General features: G+C 34.8%; 1 protein-coding gene and 1 long non-coding RNA gene across 9 annotated transcripts in view; one reads left to right on the forward strand and one right to left on the reverse strand.

The window, feature by feature from the left end:
• Osbpl8 (oxysterol binding protein like 8) overlaps positions 1–23,369 on the reverse strand; it is a 177,214-nt gene that overhangs the window by 98,704 nt on the left and 55,141 nt on the right. For all 7 annotated transcript variants that reach the window (XM_063255177.1, XM_063255175.1, XM_063255181.1 and 4 more), the window contains exon 2: positions 23,251–23,360. In XM_063255177.1, coding sequence (XP_063111247.1) covers positions 23,251–23,292 — 42 coding nt within the window. In that variant the 5' untranslated portion in view covers positions 23,293–23,360. The remainder of the gene's footprint in view (positions 1–23,250; positions 23,361–23,369) is intronic.
• On the forward strand, positions 153–10,925 carry LOC134477363 (uncharacterized). 2 transcript variants are annotated; one of them, XR_010049385.1, is made up of 3 exons: positions 153–445; positions 7,553–7,664; positions 7,846–10,925. It is a non-coding gene; the product is annotated as an uncharacterized LOC134477363 (long non-coding RNA). The 2 variants fall into 2 exon arrangements; XR_010049386.1 differs by having other exon boundaries at positions 153–427.

Raw genomic sequence — 23,369 nt, forward strand, 5'->3', positions numbered from 1 at the left:
GCTGGTTTCCAAAAACCATAATTTGAAAGGATAACACAAAACATCTCAAGGGTGCTCCATTTACTGTTATCTTTGGCTCTTTAGAACAAGAATTCAGCACAGGATATATAATGCAGCAGAGGGCTGCTTGTTCTTAAAAGTCATCATTCTATACTTAGATTCAACTTTTCATATTCCTAAAATCATCTGCAAAGCACCCACATGTACATTTCATCCTTGAGTTGACAGAAGAGATTTTAAAGATATACTTTTTTTCCTGGGAACTAGAACTTATCACTGCTGGATACAGAATATGATCGGGTCCAGTAGACAGTTATTTAAAATAACTTGATCTACACTTTTGATCTAGTTCTACTTCTAGGATCATCCAAAATGTTCAGAAACATTCCTCGGACTGGGAGGAACCAACCAAGAAGCCAACTGTCTGGTAAGCTTTGCAAGCCAGGTGGGTACCAGAAAGAAGAAAGTCAGCGCCTCTCCTGAGCCTACCAGTGTGTGGGCTGAGAATCAAACCAGCCCCTCCACACTCCCCCTCCCCCACCCCACCCTAAGCAACTGGCTGGTTTGAAGAACAGGCTGAGTTGATAGCAACTAAGATACAAAATGTAATTAAATGCTTGTATTATTTGGTTGATTTTGCAGGTCTAGGGCCAGCAGTCGCAGGATCTCTTGGGAGGATGACAGTGTATAATATAGCAAATAAGAGGGATTTCCTTCTAAATCCAGTATTGTTCTCACTGTTTTGCTTTGTTCTAATTATTTTGCTTTATTCTGTTTGCTTTTGTATTTTTCTAGAATTTTAAATTGGAAGTAGTTATTTTCTATTGTATTTAATCAGATTAAATCATACTAAGAAACAGCAAGTATAGGTGGAAAAAATCAGTTTTTTTTTTTTTTTATTGCTACCAGGGATCAAACTCACGACTACCTGCTTGCAAGGCAGGTGGCTTATGCTGCTGAGCTAAATCCTCAGCCCCCGAAAAAAATCAGTTTAAAAATTATGTTTACATTTTCTCAAAGTGTAAATAGGTTTCATTAGAGGAAATCCCTCATAAAGCAAACAGTATTCTGTCTTGACTGGTTTGTCAAAACCAGTATTTTAGTATTCTATTTTGGTTTGATTTTGCTATACCTGATGGAACGGACAACTATTATAAAGATAACAAAATATACTATGGTAGCTATTGTTGTTTTCCTAATAGCGTACTTTGAAGTTGTGTACCAGTTTCCTGCTTTGCTTTAATTGGCTTTGTTCTGTTTTGTTTTGTTGGATTTTATTATCTTAAAAAAATATTTAGACACCAATCCAACACTATTCACAGTAATCTAAAACAATAACTTATTTTAGCAGGTGTTTAATAATAATACTTATACAAATACTATATAGTCATTTAAGTGCTTTTTTTGCTGAACAATTTTTATAAAATTTCTTATGTAAGACATATACATCATATACAAACTGAGGAAAATGCCACTGTTAACTATAACTTACATTCAAGAAGTAGGATTTCACTTATCTATATTTTTCTGCATTGTTTAAATGTGGCCAAAAAAGATTAAACCTATTTACACTTTGAGAAAATGTAAACATAATTTTTAAACTGATTTTTTTCGGGGGCTGGGGATTTAGCTCAGCAGCATAAGCACCTGCCTTGCAAGCAGGTAGTCGTGAGTTCGATCCCTGGTAGCAATAAAAAAAAAAGTTAAAAAAAAACCAAACAAACTGATTTTTTCCACCTATACTTGCTGTTTCTTAGTATGATTTAATCTGATTAAATACAATAGAAAATAACTACTTCCAATTTAAAATTCTAGAAAAATACAAAAGCATTAATGTTTTAAACACAGCATCATATTACTCATTGTCTCTTGAACTTCAGCAACATCTGAATATGGCAGGATCTTAAAAAAAAAAAGCAAATCTCAGGAATAATTTAATCTCATGTATATGAATCTGAATCCAAACAGCACCTACAGTTTATCAAATGAGTTAAGTGGTGAAGTAATCTTTTAAGAAGTATATGGGATTTGGCGGAGGAGTGTACAAAAAGTACTTTTACATTAAAAATTGAATCCTAGAGAAAAACTTTTTTTAACAAATCCTGAGGCGTCTGGAAACTAGAATCTGCCAAATTATAGTCTTCTCTGGAATGCTCTGGGAGGGTCTGTATATGTATGTATGTATATAACTCTATCAGCCTTTTAACCATGAAAACTCTTAGCTCCTTTGGTTTCTAAAATGCTACATTGCTCTGGGTTCCTGCTCTATTTTCCTGTCTTCTCGGTCCTCTCATTCAGTGAGTGAATGGAGATAACCAGTGCTCAGCCTGAATTACTTCTTTCTCTACCTGCTTTCTACCAGCAGATTCCATTCATACTGGAGGTTCACTTACTATCTTTATTCTGGTAACATCCAAGTTTCTTCTTCATACCTAACATATCAAAGTTTGAACATTATGGCAGATTAACTTCCAGTTGTAAAATTCAGTTAACAAAGGAAAGGCTTTTGTTTGTTTAATAAAGCATTTTTATGACAAAAACGGCACTCACCAGCCTTATCTTAGAATCCAGTTCTAATACTGATTTGGGCAACTTTGACTCAGACCTAAACTATGAGCCAATTAAGTCTTTGTTTTCCCACTTGATTTAATAATTAAGTCATTAAGTTCTGATTATTTTTACCTCTACAAAGTTTATCTAACATCTAGTTTTCATTTCACACAGAATCAGCCGAGGTTAGGCTTACATCATTTTACTTTTCCCTTTCAACAGTGATCCTGGATTTAGTTTTACTCCACTCATGTATTTATTATGCTAGGTATTCAAATTTTAAAGATGATAAATACATGTTCCTATTGCCATTATCATTATATAATAAAGACAGTATGTTCTGTAATTTATTTGACACTGAAATACATTATTTCAGTCTAGTCAGTATTACTCATTCTTCAAGCTAGTTCATCACTAGCAAAACAAACTTTATTTTTCTCTTCTATAAATACTAAGCCATATAACTTTCTAGAATTGTGAAGGTTAATAATACTTTACATGCGTATACATGTGGGTTCTTAAAAATAGGCATGAAAAAGATAAAGAACCTAGAAGGAAGTGATTAGTTTATCAAGGTAAATTAATTTCCTAAATAATCACATTGGTCATTTTGCTCCTTTTCTCAAACATTTTATATCGTGTTCTTGAAAAAATAAGTTCAGGGGCCGAGGATTTAGCTCAGCGGCAAAAGCGCCTGCCTTGCAAGCGTGCAGTCATGAGTTCGATCCCCGGTACCAAAGAAAAAGAAAAAAATAAGTTCAAGCTCTGATATTTAAAAATCTACAATTTGGCCCAATCATTCATCTCACAGAAATATTTGATCTCCTATGCAGTACCCTTCCAATTCAACTAAAATTTCACTTCTGTCTGGTAAAACTGATAGTGAAAAATTATCTGCAATTTTCTCTCTACTTGCTTTTTGCTTCCCTGCTCAATGGCTCGAAAATCCCAACCTGCAAAGTTCAACTCAAACTGCCAATTCTGTTGACAAATTCCAAGTTGAAGTCATGTTTTCCAACCTAGACTTTCTAATGTAAATTGTAACAATGAATAGTTAGTTCATATTTTCTATATTGCCATCATTCACAAATAAATAGATCAATAAATATTCAATTGTTATTTAACTTTTCCACAATACTCAAGTGATCTAGTATATACTATCAAATGAACTTCCAGTAATTATGAGAACATCCGATAAAGGCAATGTCCAGATATAATTACTAGTCATGTAGCTACTAGCTATATAGTAAAAGTACTAAACTCTTAAAATGTGGCTAGTAAGGCTTAGAAATTAAAATTTTAATGTACTTTAACTTGTGGAAAGCATCAACCCTACTACACAACTCGCGTTTCCTCAGCCCAACCTAACTGATCACTATCAGCCACTAGAGACCAAATTCTTTTCTCAAAATTCTACCCTCCTTTTGCCTCCAAGCAGTTTTTTTCTCCTCCCTGTGCCTCCCTCTGCTTGGTTCCCTTCTCCTAATACCCTGTAAGATAGCCACTCCCCAGTGTTGCATCTACAGCCACTTTTGTAGCTCTTCAACTTTCCCAGATGACTACACTGACTTCACGCTTTAAAGGGCTCAAGTCACCATTCATTTCCCAAATTACTCTCCTAACTTAAATCTCTGAGCAACAGTTTCTCAAGGTAATGCAGTTATCCTCCTGATACACTCATTCTTTCATTTCAGACAAAGCATTATATCTTCTCTGAAGGTTTTCCTAACTTCTCATTCTAGGCATAAAAAACAGAAATTCCATTTGTGTTGTCACTGCATCCTTCTATGAACAGTATCTTAAGATACTTTTCTCTTGTTACTGGGACAAAATACCTGACACTCACAGTTAGCATAAACTCTTTTTTTTTTTTTTTTTTGGTCTTTTTCCTTTTTATGGTACCGGGGATCGAACTCACGACTGCCTGCTTGCAAGGCAGGTGCTTACACTGCTGAGCTAAATCCCCAGCCCCTGACACTCAGTCCATCATCAGCCAGCTCCAAGGCAGGGTGACACATGGCAGAGGGTAATAATATTTCAAGGCCCCAAAGACAGCAACAAGAGCACAAGTGGGGGAAGAGCAAGCCTCTTTTCCTCCCATATACTGAATGCAGACTACTCACCCTAAGGATGCTTACAAAGTGAGAGCCTGGCCTGCTTGCTCAGTCACTTAAACTTCTTAAGCTGACACAATGTATGAACTATAACAAACAGGGCTGTAGATGAGATCCTGCAGAGCTCTATGTGGTCTTCAGACACAAAACCTGCACCTCTAATTTCCTGACTGAGGAGGTGGAAAGACAACTCATTCATCTTTCTTCCAGCCCATCATTTTCTTTTTTTTTTTTTTTTCCAGCCCATCATTTTCAACCCAACCATTGCATTCTGCCCAACACCTACAAAAACTCTATATTGTACCTGGCTCTCATCTCTGTTTACAAAGTATCTTTTAGGTCTTTGCTCAAAAGCTACTTCATTGGAAGACCTTCAAGACCTTCATTCCCAGAAAACAGCATCTATCACTTATTCTCTTAACCCTCCTTTCTACCCTACTTTATGTTTCATCACAGCAATCATCATGTGACACACCACAAATTTATTTTTTTGTCTTTCTCCATTCAAATGTTAGCTTCAATGCAGTCATAATTTGTTCTATTATACTCACTACTGAATCCTGTAAAATCAGAACCTGGCAAACTACAGACACTCAGTAACCTTTTATTAAACAAAAATATGAGTAGAAAAAAAAGGTTTAATAATTACAATTCTAATAACTAGGATAAGAATTTCTTATTTATAGTTTAAAGAGCTCCTCCGTTTGTTAATGAATTAGTTTAAGTTCTGATGTGGGAAAAAAAACAAGTCTTTCTATGATACACAAAGAACAAATGTGGATTGGAATCATGAAGTCTAAATTCTAAGCCAACTGAGTAGCTGAGAAGCTTTGAATAAATATCTTAAATGTGTTTTCTTATTTGCTCATTGGGCCAGCTGCAGTCGTAAGACTTTATTATCACAGTCTTCATAGAAAATTACCTCAATCCTAAAAAAGCCTTATTTATGATCCACGAGATACTAGTATTTTCTTTCACTATTAGCCCTTAGCCATTATAAGGCCAAATGCCATTGCTAGAATTCTCTCAACTGTTTTCTGTAGTCTTTTTTTTTTTTAAAGCAAAACAAAAAAGGGTAGAAATAATACAGAATTTTAAAAAATAGTAAGAAATCAATACCAGTTAATATATTACACATTGTTATCTTAGAATTGCTCAAGTTACAAAATCAAAGCATAAAAAATGAACAAACAATGACAGCACAAACTATTCTTTTTGATTAACAAAGAATTAGTATGCTTATCTGTCCTGCACATTTAAACATACATAGTTATATGTATATGCCTACAAGTTGTTCTTTCCCTTTGAGCACCTTCTTTCCCTTTCATTAATACAACATCTACTGTACATTTTGGATCTTATTATTCTTTGTTTTTTATCATTATTGTTATTATTTATTTTTTATAGTAGAGACAATATATTTGCAAATGTGAGTCTGATTTATTTCACTTATGAGTACAGTCTCAAGTTGTCTCCATTTATTTATAAAAGCCTCAAGATCATCCTTTTTATAGCCAAGTAATATTCCACTGTATAAAAACACTACATCTCAACTGTTTTCTTAAATAATTCTGTCTTTCACACAGTATCATGAACTGATTTATCATCAGTTTTCAGAGCATGAGTTATATTTCTTCTGGTCCTAGTGGTCTGTAAATCAACTTTCTTCATCACACATAGAAAAAGTTAAAAATTTATCAAACTGATTTCACTTGTAATTCATGGCCTTCATGTGGTGTGACTGCTAGCGGTTTTGAAACTAGAAAAAGGTTACCAATCTACAAAAACAGTTAAACCTATCACCGTGATTTTTGACTGCAAACACTTTCCTTCAAAACTGACCCAATCAGCCATGGTTGCCTGCAAAGGTTAGGCAATAAGAGCATGGCTAAACCCACAGTATCTCATCACAGTCATGACGGGGAGGACAGAACTGGTCAGAGGAGAAGCTCAGTGTATACATTTCAGAATATGATGTTTAATCTTATGACTTGTTTAAATAATCTTGGTTCTTAGTCCGAAAATAAGAACTTATTACCGAAATGTCATCCCCTATGATTCATAAATCTGCCACATACAGCAGCTCTCCTTCAAATATCAGCAACTGTATGATGTCTAAATGTCAAAATATTCACTCAAGATAGAAAAATCAAAATTAGTTATAGGAGAAAATGTTTTGAGTTAAATAAAATAGATAATGTATCATTTTTTCAAAGTACAGCATATACTGTATTAGGTAATGAATATAAAACTTTAAAAGGATGCTTAAAAATGCTATGTACAATCAATCTGTAAGATAAAACATTAGCTTTTACAAGCAATAGCAGCCATAGCAATTAGATTATTTGTGTTTAAAGTCTAACACTTCCCCTGACTAACGGATCTTAGATAAATTACTTATCCTCAATTTCCACATTCCTAAAAACACAGAAATATGTAGTTTACAGTATTATAAAGATTACATAAGAAAGACACCACACTCCAGGTATAGCACATAATAGTGATAACAAATCTTTTAGAGCTTTTAATGATAAAGCCTGCTCCAGCTTGGGTCCCACAGGTTTACCACACTGGCATACAGTAAGCATGCAAAAAATAATTTTCACATAAATATAGTTACCAAATGCAAAAAGTACAAACTCTAAAAATCTAGAGAGGAAAAGCAAGCCCAGTGGAAAAAAATATGAAGAATTACAATAGAAAGTATAAAGTATGAAAAGATATTTAATGATTATTTGTTGAGATCTCTCGCTATGTAATGCAGGATGGCCTCAAAGTTAGGGCCATCCTCCTGTTTCAATCTCCCTAACGCTTGGACTCCTGGCATGCACCACCAAACTGTTTGATTTCCTTGTTTAATCTTTTATTCTCTTATGTTTTGACACTAGGGTAGTTCTTGACTACAAAGACTAATAAAGTAAAACAGAAGAGAATTTTTCCAACAAAACCGGCAAAGTGTCAAGCTGAGGCAATAAACACAACCCTCTTACAAGCTGTGAGGTATTCAGTCGGTTACTTAATCCTTACACTACTAAAGTTTCTTGACTACAGAGCTATAATCTATATGCTTCTTTGTGGTAACAATGTTCAATAATACATCAATACTAAACTGAACCTTTATATATTTATTTACTTAGATACTTATTTTTAACATTTTTTTTTCTTTTTCTCTTTTTATCAGTACCGGAGATCGAACTCACGACTGCCTGCTTGCAAGGCAGGTGCTTATGCCGCTGAGCTAAATCCCCAGCTCCTTACTTAGATACTTAATCCCACAAGATTTGAATCTCTCTGGAGAGCTGCACGTTTACTGGAACAATCCAACTAAAAAACTCTAATCCAAATAAAAACTAAGAAATGCCAACATCTGGAGTAGGAGATCAAGAGATGACAGATCAAGCAAGCAAGAAAAACTACGAAACCGTGAATTGAATTCCAGCCACATTTGAATGCCACAGGCTGTTAATTCCGTTTTGTAATTCTTTCTTAAGCTGGTAACACTTTGACTTTAGTTTGTACTTTTTTCTCTTAAGGCCATCTTAGTCTGCCGATTCCTCAGTATTTTACCAACTAAATTGATTTTCCTTAACTTCATGGACAGCCAATTCAGTCATCTCTGTAAGATCTGTTTTCTTTTTAAATGAATACATGCTTTAACCTCAGTCAAATGCTACCACCTGGCAGTTATTGCCTTTGATTTTAGTTTCATGTTATGTACCTTTCTGTGACTGAACTCTTCTTCCATGTTCTACTCTGGTGATCAAAACAACTCAGCATGAGTTTCACTAATGTCCCTCTTCATCTTGAAATCTCTCAATGTATCAGTATTGTCTAGCAAGTTTCCCTAAAAGTTGAAGGTAATGAAATATTGGGAAATGTAGACTTCCCTGCAGTATTGTTTGATTATACTCACATCTTTGGGAACTGAGGGAGGAAATTATCAAAGACAAAGAAAGTTTTATCAAAAAAACCTCAGGAACCAAACTGAATAAACTCCTACTGGCAAAAGATAAAGTAATAAGACAATCAAAAGATTAGTTTAGATAACTGATTGAATATATGATTAACATGGTATGCTCAAAACTTAATGGTTCACCACTCATTTTTTAAGAATTCTGGGAAACCAAATCATAATGAAATTGAGAGTTTGAAAGGATCTTTAAAATAATATTTTTTCCTGATAATGAGGACTGAGCCCAGGTCTTTCCAATGAACTATATTCATTCCCCCCCCCCCTTTTATTCTTCATGATTACAGCAGGGGTTGCAGCGAATGGTTCCAAGTCTAGCCCTGGTGTCAAGAAAGGTTCGACAGAATTGAATTTTCAACATTACAGGGCCCCAGCTAATCACATATGCGTATTTCTTGGCGTCTAGTCCACCCCTTCTATAAATTAGAACACTTCTGTGTGCTTGGGGGTGGAGGCAAGACAGACTAGTTACCCTCCCAATTTGGCCTAGTTGTGCAAAAAACCTACTTTTCCCATTTTTATAGGCTGCATTTGAGCTGTTGCTGGCAAGCAGGCAAATGAACCCAGATAGTTGGGTTCCTGATTCAGGCCTCTCCTCCTCTTGCCACAAGAGTTATTGAGTTCAGAAAGCTACATACGCACTGCTTTCTGCGGGAACTATACCTCACAGTAATCAAATAGCTATTGTGGAAAATGTCAAGGGTCATTCTACATAATTTTTTGGGAAAAAGTACTTCAAAATTAAATCGTGGTTAGATCTTGTCCAAGGCCTCATATTTTGCCATGCGAGCCAACTATGGTTTGCAGAAACATAACTCCATGTGACTCTAACATTGTGACACTCCAGGACAAAGTACATACATACATACATCCGCCTAAGACATCCTGGTTCCTTGAGAACCAAGTCAAAAAAAAAAAGGTTTTACCTGGGGTAAAGGACAAACTTATTAACCTGTCATCTCTCTCACTGTCATTATCAACAGAAGATCCTCATTAGGGAAGATCACTGCCACCTTCTGAATCATCTGAAGTGATCCTCATCTACACAAAATCCTTCTCAACACAAGAGCACCGACACCATCTGGGTATTTTGATAATCCTGACAATCCCTTCACCATTTAGTTCAGTGTAATTGTGATCAAGGTTTTGGCTACCTTGTCGACTTCTGCTCCCTGTGAACAACTGGCTATCCCAGATCTCCACTACATCACTATCTTGTCTCTTGGTTTTTCTTTTCACCGTGCATCACAACCCCTTGCAGGAAAACGGGACTCACTACCAGAGTCACCGACAGGAAAGTTCTAATTTCTTCAGAATTACAGCCATCAAAGAAGACTATCACCACTTTGCAACATCTTGTAAGTTAATGGATCTAGGAAGGTTCATCAAGGCTGTTAAATAGTAAAAGCACTATGTAAACTACAAATGGTTTTTAATGCCTTTGAAACCACACATTTGAATCTTCAAATCTTGATCGTTTTTCTTTTTTTCACATACTTCCTATTTTACTGTCACTACTCTAGAGGTGGTAAATGGTTTCTGCCTAGATTACATGGTAGCATGTCACCTTGCTCCTCCCTGACTAACCACCTCTACTACTACTGCCAACCATGGTTACACAACATTTCCTACAAAGCTTAAGATACTGATGTTTGTATCTAACCTGATTCTCATTCAACTGAACAAGGGCACAGGCATGTATTAGAACTTTATAAAAAACAGCTGATAGACCTCTAATGTTCATGCAGTCACCCATCCAATATTCCACAATATTGGTAAAGTGACTTTCCTAAATCATAATAGGTTAGCTCCCACCTCAAAAAACTCAATGGTTTGACACTACTTTAAAAACAAAAACCCCAAACAGTAGAGGTAGTATGCACAATTTCTAACATCTGTGAGACACAGTACAGAAAAATGATAAAAGTTTGTTTTCTAATGCCAAAATGGACACCAGGTCTGCTAATTAATAGCTGTGTGACTCAGAGAAAGTTGGTTATGTCTTCATTTGTTAATTAAGGGTAATAATTCTATCTCATAGCATTGTTGTCAAGATTAAATGAGTTTATCTGTAAAGTACTTAAAATAGTTCCTGACACACAGTAGAAATTTCATAAATCTTAAGTTTTTATTCATGTCTACCAAATTTATTTTTTATTTATTATTTCTATGAATTTTACTTATTATTTTCTATGAATTTCCCTATTGTAGCAAACAGCACTGCCTGTGAGACCTAAAAACTCCTCTAAACACAGGGAAGCATGGACTTTGAAAGGTGCTATGTATATAAAATGTGCTCAATGAAGGAAACATGTTAGTTTTCCAAACTCAGTTATGTAAAGGTTTAACCAAAGTTATAATGTGAGATGTATACATGTATGTGTATATATATATATATGCATATATATATAGTGTGTGTATGTATATATATAAATATATAAATATATAAATTTTAGTTTACTAGCCCACGTGTGTTGTACATATTACAATAATGATTACATTCCTTGTGGGAAGCTGGTACATTTACATTTAATTCCTTTTTGCATCCCTTTCCCTTCTCCCCCTCCCACACATCCCTTGCATATTTACAGTACATAACATCTACATTCCTTGGGTGGAGTTGGTACGTGTACATAACACATCCCAAGTCCTTTTTTTTTCATCCCTTATCCCCCTATCTTTTACTTCTCTTCCCCCTTAAGAATGAAGTATCTCCCTACTTTCTTTATCTTTTATTTTGCTCTTACTCTGGGTTTCTCATTTAAGGGGAACAATGTGATACTTACGCTTGTGTATCTGATTTATTTCACTTAACACTATGGTCTCAAGGTGCATCCGTATATATGTGCACATGCACACACAAACACATGCATGCACGCACACGTGCTCACACAAGCAATTTATTCTCCCTCCCAAGACTGCTCTTGCTTCATTGCTGCTGTTTTACCATATGAAACTTAAGACAACTTCTGAAACAAGTGTACGAAAAACCTACTAAACAGATCTAAATTTAAAAACCTCTTTATGGCTCTACTGTCTCGTTTGCTGGACTTCTAATCAAATTTTATCTTTATGTACCTCTAACATGCTAAAAATACTAATTCATCACATAGTTCTCTTAAGTTTTATAGGGCTCCCCATTCATTAATAAAAAAGCTTTATTATTAATGTTCATAATCTCAAGATTTAAAAGGCACAGTCATGGTGTTGCCTTAGCTTTAATTACATTGCTTAAAAGATGCTTCTGTAGAGCCAGGCGTGGTGGCTCACACCTATCATCCCAGCACTCAGGAGGCTGAGGTGGGAGGATCTTTGCGAGTTTGAGACCAGCCTGGGCTACAAAGTGAGCTCAAGGCCAGCCTGAACTACATAGCAAGACCCCGTCTCAAAAAAGACAAAAAAAAAAAGATGTTTCTGTGTACTTTCAGGAAAAACAGCAAGTGATAATGTTTATGAAAAATCTTCAATTCACATATTTAAAAACGGAGTGACAAGCCAGGCATGGTGGCTCACACCTGTAATCCAAGCACTCAGGAGGCTGAGGCTACAAAATGAGCTTGAGGCCAGCCTGAACTGCTTAGAGAGATCCTGTTTAAAAAATAAATAAATAAACCTGAGTGGCAGCATTGTTTATGGATACTGAAAAAAATAAATCTTTTAAGGCCAGATCATTTATTTGTGTGGCTCTTTCTATTTTTAATTTTTAAACTATGAGCAAGATACATGTGCCAAAGATCTTAACATAAATGAAATGTACAGCAGTACTGCTGTTTGTCTTAATCTCTGGTCCACATTCAGCGGTTATACACACAGACAACACAATGCTAGTACAAAAGAAACCAACTGCTTCTTTTTGCAAGTAGGAACTGAATTCTAGTGAAATAACCACTTCCCTCCCTACCGAGATCGATGAGTGGGAAGCCACAGATGGAGGAAAAGCCAGGGGACAGGAGGTAGGAAGAAATGCTGGGTGACAGCCAATTTTTTGTGCCATTTTCTCTCGGTAATATTGCCATAGACAGATCATTGTTCACCCTGTGTTTACTACAGCATAGAACATGATTTAATACCAAAAAGTATTAAACACTGTTTCAAAATTTTTGTTTTTAAACTGCACATGTCCAATTGACAAATACATATAAACAAGTTAGGCAAAGAGGCTGGCAACCACTTTCTAATGCTGTTTTCCCCCAAATGAGCTAAGCGATTACAACAAAGAAAGCGGCTTGTAGCAAAGAACTGTACTCAGAGCAGAAATAAAGAAAACTACCTAAAGAAACAGATTATATCAGTGAAATGAAAAACGAATGGTGAAACTATTTTATTTAAGAAGATTATATACCCTAAGGCATGTACTTCTTGACTGACAAAAAAAAGGTCAAAAGCTAATTTCAAGACTTTTTCTATGTAGGACAGTATCAGACAAGTTAATATTCTCAGGAGATAATTCTTTTCTTTTTTTTTGGGGGGGGGGAACACCTGGGATCGAACTCAGGACCTTGTGCTTACCAGACAAGTGCTTGAACCACTGAGCTAAGCCCCAGCCCAGGAGACTATTATTTTCAAGAGGATATAAACTCACAAACAAAAATGTAATGTAAACGATTCTAAGCATTGTTTCTATGTAGATGTCTCCCAAGAGCCTCAGAGTGTTCTAGGTAGAGCTTTTGGAAAATAACAGGATTATGGGGTTTTAAAGACGAAATCCTGTCAAGAGAGTAGGGTGTAACAGGAAGATGCAAGTCATTGGGGTAGTGTGATTTATCTCCCTCCCTAACACCTCCATTCATTTTTTTCTGCTTTCTCTTTGCCTTGCCATGCCATGAGCAATTTTCCTCTTCCATCCCTCTGCTAAGCCATCCTGCTGTGGAATCAGCCAGTTATGGACTGAAACCTCTAGAAACTATGAGCAACAATAAACCTCTCCTACTTTAAATCACAGATTTAGAGTATTGTGTCTCAGGTCAAAGAATAGAAAGAAAAGTAGTGAACCATAAAAATAGTGAATCAATAGCCAGGCATGGTGGCATACGCCTGTAAATCCCAGCACTCGAAGGCCGAGGCACCTCTCACCTCCAGAGAAACATACATAAAACCACAGGCTTATTTGTTATGAAGACTGGAAGACAAAAACAAAACATTATTTGCAGGTGACATGAATTAGATAAAATATTAAAACTAATGAAAACAAAGTAAGTAGAAAGTCAGTATATAGCTATTAAATGTCAGAATAAAAATTTAACAAAATAGTAATAAAACTCTTTAAAGTTATGATTATATCTTATCATAAAGTATGATTATGAAGCTTACCTTGTTCATCACTCCCTCCCTCCTGAAGGCCCTGTCATTTCTTCCATTCCCCTCATTAACTTTAAAAAAAATTTTTTTTAATGTTTTTTGAGACAGGGTTTCACTATGCAGCGCAGGCTGGCCTCAAACTCACTTTGTAGCCCAGCTTAGCCTTGAACTCACAGTAATCCTCCTGCTGCTAGGATTACAGGTATGTGCCACCATGGCAGGTGTACCCTCTATTAACTCTTGAGGTTCCACTTTTCATATAAAGTAGGTGTCAATTATTCTTTTACAAAGTGCTAGTTGGATTTAAATAGGCAATTCTCAAACTTCTGGGTTTTAGATCCTTTTCTTCTTTTTTTTGGATGGTAATAGGGATCAAACCCAGGCCTTATATATACAAAGCAAGAACTCTATCATTGAGCCACATCCCAACCCTTAGATCCTTTTTTACTCAGAAATTTCTAAAAAACGTCAAAGAGCTATTGTTTATAGGTTACAATTATTGCTATTTTCTGTACTAAAAAATTTAAATGAGAAATTCACTCAGCCAGGTGACCAAGGTAAAATGCAAAAGTGACACATTATACTGACAGTATATTCCCGTGATATATAATGAAAATGACACTTTACTTTTGTGATCTTCCTCTCTAAAACCCCAAAGCCTAGACTAATCATGTGAGAAACACTGTATAAAATACCTGACCAGTATGTCTCAAAACTGTACTACCAAAGTTTTTTAAAAACAAGATTAAGTTTGACAAACTGTATGAGTCAGGAAAGCCTAAGGAAATGTGACAACTAAATGTAATGTGGCATCCTAGACTGGACCTTGGAATGGAAAAAGGACATCAAGTGAAACTAAAGAAATCTGGATCAAGTGTGATCCTGAGTTAATAAGTATATCATTGGGTACAATGGGGCATGTCTGTAATTTCCTTAGCCAGCTGAAGCAGGAAGATCACAAGTTTAAGGCCGGTGTAGGTAACTTAGTAAGGGCCTGTCTTAATATAAAAATTATAAAGGGATGGAGATGCAATGCAAGACTCCAGGTTCAATCCCCAGAACAATAGAAACTAACAACTGTATAGCAATAGTAAATCAATATAGGTTCATTACTGTAAGAGGATAACAACATGGGAAAGTAGGCATGGGTATATGAGAACTCTGTGCTATCTAAACCTAAAGGAGCTGGGAAGATGGCAGGTCAGGAAGCAGCAAAGTAAAAGTCTCTCTGAGAGAAACAACCCAGATGCTGGAATATCACACTCTAGAGAAGGCCACACAGAAGGAAATGGATCCTGTCGACCCAAGAAGAAACTAAAGTTTAAAAAAAAAAAGAAAAAGAAAGAAAGAAAGAAAGAAAGAAAGAAAGAAAGAAAGAAAGAAAGAAAGAAAGAAAGAAAAAAAAAAAAACTTGGACAGAAAGCAGTAGCCAGACGCATTCTCACCAGAGCGGGTCCCCACTGTCTGCAAAAAGGCCATTAGAATCTGAAGATGCACGGTCACTGTGAAGTTGGGGGTTGGCAAACCCAAGGACCTTGGTGAAGGGCGCAGTCACGGAGGGGAGTGGTGGACCAGAGAACTGCACTGGCTCGCAGTGACTGAGGGGGACTCAATTCTCCCGGGAGTGGGCGATTGGCCAGGCGACATTTTGGAGTTGGGCAGGATAAGCCTGGAACCAGAACTGGAGCTGGCTTCATAAAGCCATTCCTAGCGCGGAGCAGATTGGTAAGAATTTCTTGGACTGAGTCCCGCCCCTGTGCACAATCCAATAGCCTCGGCCAAGGTTTCCCTAAAGCTATCCCTAATGGGCCCCAACCACGCAGCACACACTAACTTGCTTAAATGGCTGTTTTGACCTGCGCTGTTTTGTTGTTTATGCCCTCTTTTTTATCTCAATCTCCATTTTATTATCTACTTTTTCATTTTTATCCTTTTAATTAAGGGAAAAATAAAAAATAGCAGGATATATTATAGTAACCCACTCTGATTTCCGATTAACTTGATTTGAAACTCTGTATTGCTCTCACCATCTTGTTTTGACTGATTTTCCTCTATTCTGTTATGCTAGATAGTACCAAGTTTCAAAGTATAGGCAATAACTATGAAGACAATAAGATTCATTGTGACGTCCATTCTGGTTGACTATTATCTTCTTTTGAAGTCCTCTAATGTCTCCAATGTTTTGGTTTTATTGGTCTTATTCTTTACTGTTTTGTTCAATTTTATTATGACTGATGATATAGGTAATTCTTTTTAAGATAACGAGAGGCATTATGGTAACCATTGTTGATCACCTTGCATTTTGTTTTTACATTATGTATTATGTCCATCCTTTTGATTTGACTGACTCTGTCCTGGTCACATTTGGTTTTACTTTCTTCAGAAAAAAAAAAAAAAAAGTAATAAGAACTGTGGGAGTAATAAAACCCAAAATGTGCAATTGTCATTGTACAAAAGAAAGGAAAAGAAAGCTCTCTAAAAGATATAACTGCATATATATTTAAGTGTATAAGATAGATAACCATATTACTGAGTTTTGTTAGATCATTGAACAAAACTGTTTGCAGTCTCACTGTTTGAAAGTCCCCTCTATATGCTTTAATTTTGTAACTTCAACAACTATTTCTAAGATGACAATATGTAATTAACTAGTGATTTCCTACTGTTTATTTTTTCTGAAATTCTGTATAACCTGAACGCTTTTTCTGTTTTTTTTCTTTTTTCTCCTTAAGTAAAATTTTTTAAAAAGACAAAAGAAAATAAAGTATATCTAGTAAATTGTTTTAGCCTTTTAAAAAATGTTTTCTTTTAGTGTAAGTTTCAATACAGTTGTAAAATGGCAGAAAGACTAATAGTAAAAATATCTAAAAAAGATAAGATTGGTTTTGTTTCTTATTTTATTTAAAGTCACCCAAATTCTCATTTTTTAAAGAAGGCTTTTGAGGATATTGGTGCTATTATCACAACAGAAATAACATTACGTGCCTCCTGATGGTAATACTACAACACAATCAATAAAGTATTCTTATCAATAAAAGTTTAAATTTAAATGTGAGAAGGCCTCTAAAAACCACTCCAATATGCAAGAAATGTAAGAGACTTTTTTCTTCAATAAATTGAAAAGGAAATTTTACAACAGAACAGAGATTTAAAGGTTCATTAAAACCTAATGATGGGGGCCATGGATTTAGCTCAGTGGCGTAAGTACCTGCCTTGCAAGCACAAGGCTGTGAGTTCAATCCCTGGTACCAAAAACACCTAATGACATACCAGTCTAACACAACTATCTACTATGAAGATAATATATATATATATATATATATATATATATATATATTTTCTTTTTTTTTTTTTTTTTTTTGTCTTTTTCCTTTTTATCGGTACTGGGGATCAAACTCACGACTGCCTGCTTGCAAGGCAGGCGCTTATGCCGCTGAATCCCCAGCCCCTGAAGATAATATTTATGAGGTAATCAGAGAAGTTTATGCATTCAAGTTCTTTGGCTATACTGAAGAATTAGTAAAGTTTAGGAATAATGTATTTGTGGTTAAAAAAAAAACTAAGTAAAAATTTTTATTTTTAATTCATTTTTATTGGTACACTTTGCCATACTTAATGATCACATTCACCACAGGGAATTTGTACCCATACAACACATATTTTAATTCTTTTTTTTCCCATTTCCTTTCCTTCCCCTTCAATTCTCCTCTTCCTTTTCCTTTTACAAAACTTTGTATTGCTTTCCTTCCATTATTTTTTTTAATCCTAATTCGCTCCTTTTTCTCTTTTCTGCCTTGTTCCTCTACCCATCTGAACATTTTCTTCCTATCTGCCAATATCTACTATATATTTTGGTCCTTAATTACTATTTGGATTTCTCACACAAGGAAAACAATGTGATATTTAAACATTTGATTTATTTCACTTAAAATTATGTTCACAAGGTACATCCATTTAACTAAAAATGTCTTGTTTATACTTCTTTATGGTAGAGTAGTACTCTATTGTATATAAACCACATTTTCTTTATCTGCTCATCTGTTGATGGGCATTTGGATTATTTCCAAGATTTAGCTATTAGATACTGTACTGTTATAAACAAGGGTGTACTTGTATCACTGAAGTAATGATGCTTTTAACTTCTTTGGGAAGATAGCTAGATGGGAAATAGTTTTAGTTTTTTGACGAATCTCCATACTGATTTTCACATTGGTTGTACCAATTTACACTCCTACCAACAGCAGGGAAAGGTTCCTTTTTCCTCACAGCCTATCCAGCATTTGTTATTGATTTGTTGGTTTTTTAAGACAATATCTCACTACATAGTTCAGGCTGGCCCTGAATTCACTATGCAGCCCAGGCTGGCCTCAAACTCCCTAGTGCTGGAATTACCGACATGCCACCAACACCTGCCTTTGCTATTGGTTGATTTCTTGACAACAGCCAATCTTCCTGGAGTCAGATGAAATCTCAGGGTTGTTTTAATTTGCATCTCTAGAATGACCACTGATGTCAAACATTCTTTTCATATATTTGTTTGTCATTTGTACTTCTTCATTTGAGAAGCATCTATTCATTTCACATACCCATTTTTTGGACTAGGTCTTTTAAATTAGGGGAATTTGATGTTTTTGAGTTCTTTGTATACTGAGGTATTAGTCCTTTGTCTGAGGAAGAGTTGGAAAAGTTTTTAAATTTTTATGTTTCCCGATTGACGTGTTTTGAAATTTTGTTTTAGTTTTTTCTTTTTCTCTCTTGAAATAAAATGGATTTGAAAAAAAGAAAAAATAATAAGAAATACATTCCCATTTTGTGAAAAAAAAAATTTTAGAAATCTTTGTTTTAGAGACATATGCTGAAATACACCAGAAGCAGGTGATAACAAAAGCAAGAGGCTGAAGTTAAGTTTGGTGGAACACCCTCGCAATCCCAATCCTGATAAGGCTCAAGTAGGAAGACTACAAATCTGAGTCCCACTGGGCAATATAGCAAGACTTTGTCTCAAAAAAAAAAAAAAGGGTAAGAAGCCCTGGGTATGTAGCTCTGTTGTGGAGTGACCCTAGGTTCAATTTTCACTACCATCATTTCAAACAAACAAACAAAGAGAAAGAAGAAAAGAAGAAAAAAAAAATACCAGAGACTGTATTGATGCAAGCAAGGAAGGAGCCACTAGCCCAGGAATGAATTAAACTCTGATAAGAAATAGATTCTCACATTAGAGCTTCAAAAGAAACATAATCCTTACCTCTAAACTGTTAAGATTATAAATTTGTGTTGGTTAAAGCTACAGAAGCAGTAAGAAACTAGAACAAAGACCAACCACGAAATTTCACAAAGTACAACTCTTCAACAACAGTACTTTGCACAATTTGAAATCGGTATGTGGATAATTTACCATACCATTGGATTTGAATGCATAAATGTCTAAAAGGCTAATTCCTGGAAAATTCTACACAAAAAATACAAAGATATCACTAATAACTCACAATATACTAAAATAATTATGAGGAAGCTTAACTAACAGTACTGTATTTATAACAAGAGAACAAAAATTAGAAACATTTAAAAACTGACCCTGGCTTGGGATGTAGCTCAGTGGCACAAACACCTGCCGGGCAAGCACAAGGTCCTGAGTTTGATTCCCAGCACTACCACCAACAAAAAACTGACTAAAAAATGAAACTTGATGTGTCAAAAATTCTGGCAGTTCCATTACATGTATACATACACAAACTTGACAATGTAGATAAATGTTATAGATAGTCTTCCTACACTATTATTTAAAGCTTTCAGTAAACTAAAAAAAAAAAAAGTTACCAAAAGTTGATAACCAAATTGAGTAATCATGAGTAACCCAGTAAATATGTAAAAAAGTTTTAAAAAGCTGGATCATCTCTAGGCTTATTAGGAAGACACTCATTGATTATATTCTAAGAATTAGTAAACTAAATCATTTTTGAAATTCTTTCTACCTTAAAAAAACTTTGGTTTAAAGTCCTCAATTAAAATTAGAATCTTAAAGATTTCCTCAAGTTGAGAGCTCCAAATAAATATTACCAAAAAAGTATCTAAAAATTCATATTCTCTTCTGAAGAGTCATTTATACAATAAATTTTGATAAAAACCACTTTGTCTTCCAGTAAATATTATAAAGCAGTTTTGACAGAAACAATATTTCAAAAGATATTTGATTTTCCATAAGGCGAGGAATATATTCAAATTTTTTAATCCAAAAGAATATTTTACTTCTTTAGTCAATTTTTATCTACTCATAAAACTTCGACATCAACACTTCAATGAAGCATTTCCTAGTGGTAAATTTCTGAAATGTTTTAAGGTCCAGTCTTTAAAACATTTTTGATACATATACGATTACTGTGTATGTATTCAATACCATACATAGCGAGACAGAGTCAATTTTTACTTTTCAGTACTTATCACCTAAGACAAACAGCACCACTACAAAAATAAAACTATGCGTAACTAGAATAATGAATGACCAAATAAATTTAACGTCTGGTTTGGTACTCAAAGGGTTCTATATATTTGGTCTTTATCTGCCATACCAATCATTATTCCTAGAATTGACTTCCAGTCTATCTTACACTCAATTTTTATAATCATCTACTCTGAATTTTGAGCAACTGATTCCTCATTTAGTTCTGCCATCCTAAAATGCTTGCCTGTTTATTTTATACTGTATGAACCATATTTATCTGTGTTATTAAAGTTTATGTTCTCTTCTGAGAGCTCTTCCAGTATCCAGAAACCACCCAACCTTCACAAGCTTTCCCTGACTTCTATTTATTTATCTTTTTGGAGAGAAATCTTGTTACTAATAGTTATTGTTAATAATAGTAGCAGCTCTTATGTTTATAATATCTACAGCACTATAACAATGGGCACTTTTCTTCTGCAATTAATTAATACTCAAAACAGGGCTGGCGATTTAGCTCAGTGGCATAAGCGCCTGCCTGGTAAACGTGAGGTCATGAGTTTGGATCCCCAGTACCAAAAAAACAAAAAACAAACAAACAAAAAACCACCTCAAAATAGCTCTGAGAGGTAGATAATATAATTATCTTTGTTTAATAAGGAAATTGGAAACCTGAGAAGATAACTCTCCACGTCACACAACTAAATTAAAGAGCTCAGATTTTCACATCCATGCAAATGTCTTATATCGTATAGCCCATTTGTTTTTACCTGTCTCTTCCAAATCTAAACAGTAACTAGCTAAGCCATGCAGTTCAAAGGTGATGTTTTATAAATAGTTAACTAAAAAGTGGATCTCAACACTAGTTTCAAACACAGACTATTTTTGTACTTTATACTGAAACAAGCCATATTTTACAGAAGAAACAATGAAGAAAAAATTTATTCTCACTACTTTTAACTTTGTTCCCACTTCTCAATTATCAATAGAATTTAGGATAAAAATGTCATTAGAACTTCTTTAATACTGTCCAGGATTCTGGAATAGAATTTAATAATACTATCTGCTTAGATACCTATTTTAGTAACAATAAATTTTAAGTAATTCAAAAAGGCATACAGCCAGGGCCAGGGATCTAGCTCAGCGGCATAAATGCCTGTCTGGCAAGCGTGAGGTCGTGAGTTCAACCCCCAGTATCAAAAAAAAAGGCACACAGTCAATATTTCAGTAGTACATTACTCAGAGACAAACTTTAGTTCTATCATTTAAATTGTGAGAAGATAATTACCTTCCTCGAGACTATTCCTCAGCTATGGAAGTAAGAGTAAACAAATATTTAGCATTATTAAGTGTTATAAACACAGTCCAGTAAAGTATACACTTAAAAAGTAGCAACCATTATTACTGGCTTATTTTTACTTTTCAGTGCTAGGGATAGAACACAGAGCCTAGAGAATATTACACAGGCTCTTGACCACTGAACTGTACCCACAGCTCAATTATGGACATTTTTATTATTTATTATGAGATCAGAAATATTTCCACTGTAAGAATCAAATTTGAAAATGGAGATGTTCACGGTAAAGAAATATCATGAAAGATAAAGGTTAGTTTTAACTTTTTTTTTGAAGTCATAGTAAAAATAAAATTTTCCAGTCAGGCATGGTAGCTCACGCCTCTAATCCTAGCACTTGGGAGGCTGAGGCAGGAGGACCGTTATGAGTTCGAGATCAGCCTAGGCTACAAAGTGAGCTAAAGCCAGTCTAAACTGCATACGAGACCCTGTCTCAAAAATTAATAAATAAATAAAGTTTTCCATTTAGAGTCACTGTGACAATAATCTTCATAAGCCAAGTTACTTTCATGCCCATTTAATTTTCTATTAATAAGTCATCGCTTTAAAATTTAACTTTTTTGATCACTTAAGAAACCAAAAGTCCAACCCAGAAATTCAAAAAATGATGGGACTAAGTTAATATAAGTCAGCAAAACTGCATTTTGCTATTAATCATTAGACTGTTTCTATGTGGAGCCTGAACAAAGGACATCCACTAAATTAAAATTACAAATGCTTCAATACACTAGGTGACTCTTATCTCATTGCAAAATGAAAGCAAACTGCCCTCTACTTTATTCAAAGGACATAAATATGTCAAAGAATCCACTACCTAAAAAGTGTTACCAGTTGAAACATTTTATTTGGGGAACCCTTACTCTAAGTGACAGAAACATTTCAACAAAGAATCTATAAATAAATATTTAATAGACTCACTCAAAAGCAATAAGAGAACTGTGAAAGTTATTCTAAAGCAAAATCTTTGTACAGTAACAATGTATCATTTAGTTTCCTGTAACATGCCGGAGGATGATACATACTTCATTCATATCCCTACTTACTTAATTTCAGAACACAATTCAATCATGATAGTAATGATTAAGAAACCTTCATATTTTTATACATAGATTTCCTCTTACTTCTTACTTAACTATTTTAACTGTTTCATTCACCTGTCTGCTCACAGCTACATATGAATTTAGATTTGAAAGCATTTAATTTTCTCAACTGTAATTCTCTCTCAATTTCACTAAAAAAAGTTTCTTGGAAAAAACACACACATATATATATAAAATATCTAATACTATATGATTGGAAAAGCAGGGAGAATAAAAGGAGGAGATAATAACAGGAAACTACCCAGATTATGTGCTAGGAAGCCTTAAACTACCCGTAGTTCTCCTATCAACAGAAGAAATTAAAGTGCTACTTTAAAAATACTTTCCTAAATTTATTTTAAACATATTTAGAGAGTAAAATGGCTTACACCGATGATTTTACAGCTGCAGATGATAATACCTTATTACAAAGTATTTGAACTACTCACCGAAGTTTGGTCAGGTTCTCCATCTGTTAAGCCTGCCTCCATAATGGAAGAAGATAGATTTTATGCCTCTCTTCCCATTAGTGTTTAGCCATCCTGTGTGTCTGGAAACCCTGTAAGAA

The sequence above is a fragment of the Cavia porcellus genome, unplaced genomic scaffold (genome assembly GCF_034190915.1).
Source record: "Cavia porcellus strain 051 isolate PalLab524CR breed Dunkin Hartley unplaced genomic scaffold, mCavPor4.1 scaffold_8, whole genome shotgun sequence".
In the NCBI taxonomy this organism is placed as follows: domain Eukaryota; kingdom Metazoa; phylum Chordata; class Mammalia; order Rodentia; family Caviidae; genus Cavia; species Cavia porcellus.